This window comes from Hoplias malabaricus, chromosome X1 (assembly GCF_029633855.1).
Source record: "Hoplias malabaricus isolate fHopMal1 chromosome X1, fHopMal1.hap1, whole genome shotgun sequence".
In the NCBI taxonomy this organism is placed as follows: domain Eukaryota; kingdom Metazoa; phylum Chordata; class Actinopteri; order Characiformes; family Erythrinidae; genus Hoplias; species Hoplias malabaricus.
The window spans coordinates 17,581,398-17,589,904 of record NC_089818.1 but is presented as its reverse complement, the minus strand read 5'-3'; the positions used below and the strand labels follow the sequence as shown (position 1 = coordinate 17,589,904).

Genomic DNA, 8,507 nt, shown 5'->3' with positions numbered 1-8,507 from the left:
TAAGTGGAAGTAATGTTTTTATGTTGCTTTGTTTGTGACCTCACAAAAACAGTTATTTCAAAACAGGTATTTGGATTACATGCCAACTCAAACTCATTTAAAATTAAGGAAGATTTGTTTTTACACAATATGGGCACTTTAAAAAAGGAAAATGTTGTTAGTGTGTAAAGGTGTGTCTGGTTATTTATTGTATTTTATTTGGTTTCTTCATATAACATTAAAATATATTTATTACTGTGATTTCAGCCGATGCCAAAAAACATTAACATGAGATGATTTATTGGTCAAATGATAGTGGCAACAAAAAACCTTTCTAGAGAAGAATGGACGGGGAGAAAAATGATCATTTTTAATGATTTGAGATGCCTTATGTTCTGAACAGAGGTTCAAAACATAAAAAGTTCTATTTACATGTACAATATATTTGTTAAAAATAAAGAACGAATTTAGAAAACTGTGCAATTTTCTTTTTTTTTTAACAGAAAATGCATGTTTTGTACAGAAATACCACTTACACACTATAACCTCAGGTGTTAAGGAATTCATACTGTAAGTGATTCAGACTCCAAAGGAACGTATATAATTCTGTTGGAGCTCCTTTATCACTTACGATTTCATGGTGTTCCGGGTCAAACAGCACTCGCACAAAACTACAGTTAGAATTAATCCAGAATATCAGAGAACATCTTCCTTTTCTTTGACTCTCCGGTCTGGAGTTCCATCCAGACTCCTCGTCTCTTCTGGAAGTGTTTGAGCCCAAATTTAGCCCAGACGTGCCGAGCAAACTGGTCCGATCGCAGCTGAGATTCACTTGGCACTGAACAAAAAGGGACACAGATTAGTTCAATTCAGTTAAGTTCTGTTTTGTGTAGAGAGCAATTTTGAATTCCAGATCCTATCCTGAAAGACATATTTAAATATTCTGAAGAAACATATCAATGCAATTTAAATATGTTTGTACACGGCTAAAGCTGAGAGAAGAGTTCATTATCACTAAAAAAAAGGGCCCAGTTATTTCCATAACATTTCCTTGAGTAAACCTGAGGTAATTACATCTAACATGAACCAAAATGGTTTTAATAAGGACATAAATGTAACCAGAACAGAACAAATTTTTCTTACATTTACTAAAAGGTAATGTAAACAGATTTAAAAAACAAATTAATCCAGGAATGGTTCCATTACTCCGTTCAAAAAGAAAAATTCCCACACTGTAGAGCTGCCGTTTTCAACGTAAAAAATGACAAGGCTTTCTTTTGACAGACACAGTATAAAATGTTATTTATTATGGGGTATGCATAATTTTTAGCCTTTAATCTTTCTTTAAATTAAAATAAATATATATTTTACTTTTCATTAATGTTTGTTTGCATTTGTTCTAAATTGTGTGATTTTATTTTTCAGCACAAAGTCTCTTACTGCACCGAAAAATTATTTTAAACAATTTCCTTAAAGCACTAAGACATTTGTACAGTACTGAACATCAATATAATGTCACTGGATAAAAACTTCACATCTCCAAAATGGCACCTTTACAGCAGAAGAAACCTCTCTTAACTGTCAATAGAAGTTAGAGTAATTTACTACAAGTAAATTTACAGCATTTCTATTGATCCTTTCATCATAAAATGTTTTCACCGTGTTAAGTGCAGCTGATTGCGTCAAAGAATGTCAAAAAAGGAACTACAAGGATTTTTTAATAAAAAAAGTCAGTTTTTCATTCACTTAGTTAAATACTAAAAATTAATATAACATGTATTTGCAGACGTATATAGGAATTAAAATCTCTTGATTCTTGAATTTTGTGATTTATTATCAACTTACCAAGCTGCTCTGCAATACTCTGCTTCTGGCTGATGGTGGCGCTGTTCCACACAGCCTCCAACACACGACTACCAAACCGAGAACATGCCAATTGTGTATACAATCCCTGTAAAAGAGAGAGAGAGAGAGAAGGAGAAAGCAACATTAAACATGGGCTGTGCAAAAGCAATAAAGCATATGTAATGTTAATCTTTCTCCTAACACACTCAAAAATAACTCTTTGATCTTTGTTCTTAACAACAACCACATGCCGCTTTCCCAATTGTGCTCAAACTTCTGCACACTCCTGTCTGAGCTCAGAGCAGTGAACACACCAGTGTCAATAATGAAAGTTTGTTTGTTTTTCTCCCAGAACCAAATCATTGTTCTCTGATCTCACCTCCAGCTTCCTCAGCATCTTGCCCTTGCCCTTGTCGCTGGACGAGGTGATGAGGGCCTGCAGGGCGTGGCTGCCCGTCTGGTCAGTGCCCAGGGTCAGAAGGTCAGCTGGGCTCAGGCTGTGGAGGCTGTTAATGAGGATGGAGCGGTCTTTAAACGAGGCCAGGGCCTGGACCAGCCGGGAGCCGTGATAACACACCGCCAGGGAGCGCTATGGACGATAAAACCACAGACAACATGACGCTATCATTTGACTCCAGTCTCAAGGCCAGGAGCTGTGACCGCTGAAAAACAGGTGCGAGCTCGTCCAGTCTCTGCTTCAACAGAAACCGCATACTTCTCATTTCTTTAACCCCTTAAAACCAAAGTTTGATTAACTGTATATAAAGTACACACAAACTTTAAATCTCAGCTAAAGATGTATTTTTCTCGGGATTATGTCTGTTTCCTGTGTGTTCTGGTGTCCTTTTAGTTAATTTTATTATTTCAATTTATTCATAATTCATTCTTATATCATTGTTGTCTATCTGTGTTACAGTTACTGTAAATTGCTCTTTCAATGAACAGGCTGCAAAAGTTTGGACACAAGGTCAAAGGCAATTTTGTATGTTTTCTAACAATTTTCTTGAAAATTGTCAGCAAAAAATGTGCTTTAAGCCAGTGGACCCTGAGTTAAACTGATGAATTCTACCCTTATTATTGTTATTAATATTTATACGTTTCATAACTATGATGTAGGTCATTTTAATATCATGTATTTTACATGTCAGACAAATAATGCAAAAAACAGCAGGCAAAACAAGCCCACCTTTCAAGGCCATGAGCATTTTCCCAGCAGTTAGAGATAATAACTCCTCCACAGTTGTGTGTATTTACCGGAGATGTGGTATCGCCCTCTGCTGCCTCTGTGCTGTAGTACACCTCGTACGCCAGTAAAGACAGGAAGAGAGGGAGGCATGCAGTGTGCCGAGAGGCAGGTTTGTCACAGTGAAATGCCTGAAGAAGAATTCAGATAATGCACTTTAATGCAGGGAAATAAGGACGGCATTCTCCAGAATTCCTCACGTTTTGTCTAAAGTTTCTTTTTAGAACCCACTGCTGTGGTTGTGATGCCATAGCAACTGGGCCATGAACTGGTATGATTCTTTCTTTTTTGGACTGTTAAAAATGTAAAATTGCTGTTCAAACTAGCTGTGTGTTTTTAGAGCAATAGTGACTTAGTCTGACCTCAAAGAGGTGGTGCAGCATTGCGTCCTGTAGCTCTTCTCTCTGGACACAGCTCTCCACCAGCTGGACTATAACCCCCATATGACCTGCAGCCAGGATAGCCTCAAACCCTTCCACCAGCTCAGCAAACACTTTCAGGAACTGAGAGAAAGAATGGATGACATATTTAGCATGAGAAAAGAAAACGTAATCCTTCAGATCTCTCTTGAAGTTAAACTCAAGGTTTGTGCTGGCACGGAATATTTCCGTATGTATTTAGACGCTGCTTATAATTAGTGAATTCAGCTACAATCGAGAACACATTGAGATGTTCAATTATTCACACAATCTGTATAATCTTGGTGATATTTGAAGTGCGACATTCTAGAGTAGGTCCAAGTTTAAAATTCTCAATACCAAGTGTTGGTTAGAGGGGACTTGGAGTAAGAGAACTATCTTCTCTGGAGGATGGAGTTCCATATAATATGGAACTGTCCTGCCCTCTAGTGTAAACCCTTGTTAGAATAGAAAAGACTGGAAACTAATAGGTTGAGCATGTGTCCATATAGTGTATCATAGGTGACATACTATTTTGTATTTGACTGAGGCTGCTATTAAGCTCTGGATGGCATAGTTAGCGAACTGATGGAGTGCCAGTGGCATGAGCTGGCTCCTGAGATGGTTTTTGTAGATGCTGCAGAGTTTCGCTTTAGAAGCAAACTGGAACACTGTTTGGATGAGATGACTGCATCGCTGGTCCTTCATAAACACCAACAGGGGACTACAAATTATAAGGAACAAAACATGAGGACAATAATAGAATGAACCTTTTCATATATCTACAGTCTTTCACTGAACCATGCACCACTTCATCTTTCTGACCTGACTCCAGGAGCCGAGCTGAGAGACGTCAGGTATCCCAAGATGCCTTTGATTAACTTCTTGCACAATATGGGTCGTTTCCTGTGGCAGACGGTCAGCAGGGTCTGGAGCACTACGCCGGCAGTGAAGTTGGTGACACACACTGTGAGAGAGGGAGAGTATATACAGTTGTATGCAAACATAATGACATGTTTTGGGGCTTTTTGTACTTAAGGAAAAGTAAGCAACTTCAGCAGCAAACAAATCTGCAAATATTAAAGGCCGGCTATATATTTTAAACCAAGTCTTTATTGATCCAGAAGGAAACTGCAGTTAGATTTAAGGTTAAATTATGTGCTTATATTTCTGAAGTCTCAGAAATGAACTGATCAGGCCTTAAATTATTTTTAAGTCAAAACAAATACTAACTGGCAGATAAATTATATATCAATTTATATAAAATTATACATCAATCTCATATACAATACAGAGTTTTTCCTTACTTTGAAACCTACTGCAGTTTTATACTAATCTCCTCCTTGTACTGCATAACAATGTCCACAATAAAAATGTTTAAGTGACCAAGAGGTAATATTTAGACAAGAGAAAGTGACAAGCTCACAATTGACATTTTCCATCAAAGCATCTGAAAGATACTTCAGCTCCCACCAGAAAGACACTGGCACCTCAAAGTCTGTGAGCTCAATTTCAGCTCTCTTTGGCCTTTTAGCTGAAAGGAGAAGGAAAACATTCAACATCTCATGAAAAATATTGCTCATGTGTGATTCATGAAGTAGGAGTTTGTGTCTATAAGAGATGTGTAAGGGTTGTTACCGGGCCGAGAATCAGATTGTTCTAGAGCTGAACATCCTGCGAGGACATGTATGAGAGTTCGGACAACATGATTCCCATGTTGGTCTTTGATGAACTCTATGATATTCTCTCTCACAACTCGACACAATAAAAGCACCTGAGCCTCCAGCATCCCACAGTTCCCTGCTACAGATTCTTCCTCATTTTGAGAGTTGTTTTTGTCTTCAGGGGGTGTGTCCACTGCAATGAAAGAAAAATGATTCAGTGGATTAAAATCCTTAAACTTCAACAGAATGCAAATCAGACTGAAGTGGACTACATATGTTCTCCTACTTTTTCCAAACTCTCCCTCATATTAGTGGAAATAATTGAGTTTAGTGAAAAGTGAGCAAAAGTCAATAAAAAAAAACCCAACAATTTCATTATGCTTAGCTTAAAATTATGATTAAACAACTGTTCTCTCTTTCCATTGGCTTGTATATAAACATTTGACTACTAATGTCTCTACAGGAAGAAAAGAGAGTCTGTTTTGTCTAATGCCTGAAGCCTAACTCTGAGGACTAGGGATATCTTAAATCTGATGAAAAACATAGTTCCGAGACAATAACAGATTTTCAGCTTTACTTTGTTTTCATTTCTTGCTTACCTGTCCACCTGGCCATCTGCTTCAGGGCACTTTCTACCACATGACCCCCACACCGATCACATGACACAGTTTTGAACTCTAACCCTGTTTCTCCTCCCAGTTCATTGAGGACCATGCCTGCTTGAGCAGGCTCAGCTAGTGACAGCAGCTTCTGCAGCGCCACGCTACCCGTCATATCCATAGCTATCAAGGCAGCTTTTCCCTTCACCTCTGAAAGAACGTTCTCTACAAAGAGAGCTAAGGGGACACAGAGAGAGAAGGTTTAACTGCTAGTTTTTGACAAAAACAGCTCATATGTGAGAGTGTCTTGAAATTTTTCATGCAATTTTCAATATATGTTTTTAGAAAATGCTCATGACATTCTCTAGTTAGACCAAATCACACCATGCTCCCAGTCTAGGAAGGTAAAGGCTACTGGATATCATTAAACACTTCAACACCCTGACACGAAAATACGATTATGTCAACCAGTAAATGCTGTTGGCTAGCATCAAGCTGAATGGTGTAGAGAGAGGGTCATCCTCTCTGCAATGAGAGAGTCAAGCCAATTAGGCTCTCTTAGAATCCTGGCCAAAGATGGATTTGGCATCATCCACTGGGCCAGTGTTTAGTACTTAACTATGTAAAATAACAACATATTAAAATGAATAATGTTGTTTAACCAGCTTTATATATAAAAAAAATAGATACCTCGCTCTTCATCATCTGGAAATTCTTCATTCAAACGGTCATTCACACGTCTGAAGTACCCCACAGACAACGCATCCAATCGCTTCCTCTTTCCACCACTGTCTCCTTCTTTTGCTCCTTCTCTCCCATCTTCTTTCCTTCCTTCTTTAAGTTCTCCCTTAACCTTAGTTGGTTTCCTCATCATCTTTTTCTGCTTACTCTGGCTAAAATACCCCTGATTTTTTGCCTCCATCTTCTCCAGCATGTCTTTGTCTCTGTTTTTATCACTCTTTCACAAGTGCAGATTGTGTGATTCCAAGTAAAAACCCACTTAACTCCGGGAATGTGTTGAGTTACACTTTTTGTTGACTGTGCTTCATATCTGAAAGACAGATCAATGGTATATTCTCATAAAGTGTTCAGAGGTTTATATTTACAATCGCATATTCTAAAAGACAGCTTAATTTGCCTGGAATTTAGATGTGTGTCAAACATGGCCATATATTGATTTATAAGTCTTTGTGGTCTTTGCATTGAAAGTGAATCACTAGGTCTAACTGCTTTGCTTGCACTTACATTTAAATTAACCTAACGTTCTCAAAGCCACATACATTTTATACTTCACATATAAACACTGTACAATACACACAACCCGTCGAAAGGTGTGAATAACAAAACCTTTTATATTTACCAGAATATTCAGCTCGTCCCACAGTTCACATGTGCACAGTACACAACTCGGTCGCAGACTGACGACGAATCGACAACGTCATTGTTGCGTCGGCAAGGCTCCTGCGCACATATTCACTAGGTAGTGCACTACCGAGGACGTAGTAGGTACATAAGCCACTTGCATTTTCGTACCTGCGTGATCCAAAATATAAAGCCACCTCCTTGTTTCTATACTCACTCTATATTTAATCAGCTTCAGATGATACATCTGACAGATTAGAAACGAGGCCATTTTGATGTTATGACTGATGAGTGTTTGTGAAACTAACTGTTGAAAATACCCAGAATAGTGTCAATATATTATTTTTGTAGATTAACTTTTTGCTAAACATTTACCTGAATCAACACATCATCAATCAGTTAATAAACTAGGGTCACAATACGCTCCGACAAATCTAGATAATTATTTGAGTCCACCACTAGAGGGACCCTTTGTATCTCTTCAGTGTTGAGTGATACGTCTTAACGTCTACCGTTTAGACGGTTTTTAATGAATTGGTTTCTCTCTCTCACACACACACATTTTTTGTGTCGTTTTTGTGGAGACATATCCTTTACTTTTTCAAAACCCATAACCTTAAAACACCTTCACCTTTTTATGAAATTTTATGATATTCTTGGGACAGAATTCATCATCATGTAAACATATGCATAATACGATAAAAAAAAAAAAAAAAAAAAAAAAATATATATATATATATGGGGGGCGACTACTGATGTGCAGACTGACCAATTAAATGTTTACAGAGAAGGTTACAATGAATAACGATAGCTCTACAGTCAGACCGTCCAATCCGAAGATTTTAGGCTACTTCACCACGCCCCCATCTCGCTCAAGCGAACCAATCGGAGTAGGGGAGGGCGGGACTAGTTTGTGAACGAAACGCTTCTTGAAATTCTATGTAAGCTCTAGAAAAACAAAATCCCGGACGTTTGTGAAATTCCAGACACTGCATATTACCTTCATTGAAGAAGAGCTGATATCCCTGATTATATGTGGCCAAATATATGTAACAATTAATGACCTCTCCCTCATTGTTACTATAGTGTGGATTTAGTATTTTATAATAACTACTCCACCATGTGACAACGAGTTACAGTAAATGACTTATCCTCACGGCCTCTCCTCTTTTCACCTTTGACCTAAGTTCACCGAGTGACATCCTACTTGTGGTTTTATAAATATGGGTTGTGCTGAGTAATAGGAGGAACATGACAAAAATGGTATCCTGGCTAAAAAAAAACAAAACAAAATGATGACTATGTAAAAGTTTATTCTGGTTTCCAAAGAGATGTATCATACCTTTAGGATTTTCTTTAGCCCAGGCTGTTCAAATGTGCTTAAACATTTGTGATGCTATGGTCCAGCATGCCCACA

The 8,507-nt window shown here is 37.9% G+C and overlaps 1 protein-coding gene across 1 annotated transcript; it reads right to left on the bottom strand.

Annotated features, from left to right (window-relative positions):
- Nucleotides 1-314: 314 nt before the first annotated feature.
- On the bottom strand, nucleotides 315-7,230 carry LOC136675852 (nucleolar protein 9-like). Its single transcript, XM_066652630.1, has 12 exons — nucleotides 7,089-7,230; nucleotides 6,419-6,779; nucleotides 5,729-5,965; nucleotides 5,104-5,322; nucleotides 4,892-4,999; nucleotides 4,291-4,432; nucleotides 3,997-4,189; nucleotides 3,430-3,570; nucleotides 3,079-3,198; nucleotides 2,204-2,413; nucleotides 1,825-1,930; nucleotides 315-817 (listed from the first exon to the last, which is right to left on the bottom strand). The coding sequence occupies exons 2-12, from the start codon at nucleotides 6,660-6,662 to the stop codon at nucleotides 663-665; spliced, it is 1,875 nt and encodes a 624-aa protein (XP_066508727.1). The 5' UTR covers nucleotides 6,663-6,779; nucleotides 7,089-7,230; the 3' UTR covers nucleotides 315-662.
- Between the last annotated feature and the right edge of the window lie 1,277 nt (nucleotides 7,231-8,507).

What these genes read in the sequence shown, in the direction of transcription:
- LOC136675852 (XM_066652630.1), bottom strand. Translation starts at nt 6,662, where the DNA reads ATGCTGGAGAAGATGGAGGCAAAAAATCAGGGGTATTTTAGCCAGAGT. An exon ending in TTTGATGGAAAATGTCAATT is followed by an intron (nt 4,433 to 4,891) that starts GTGAGCTTGTCA and finishes CCTCTCTCACAG; the next exon opens with TGTGTGTCACCAACTTCACT. An exon ending in GAGTATTGCAGAGCAGCTTG is followed by an intron (nt 818 to 1,824) that starts GTAAGTTGATAA and finishes CTTTTTGTTCAG; the next exon opens with TGCCAAGTGAATCTCAGCTG.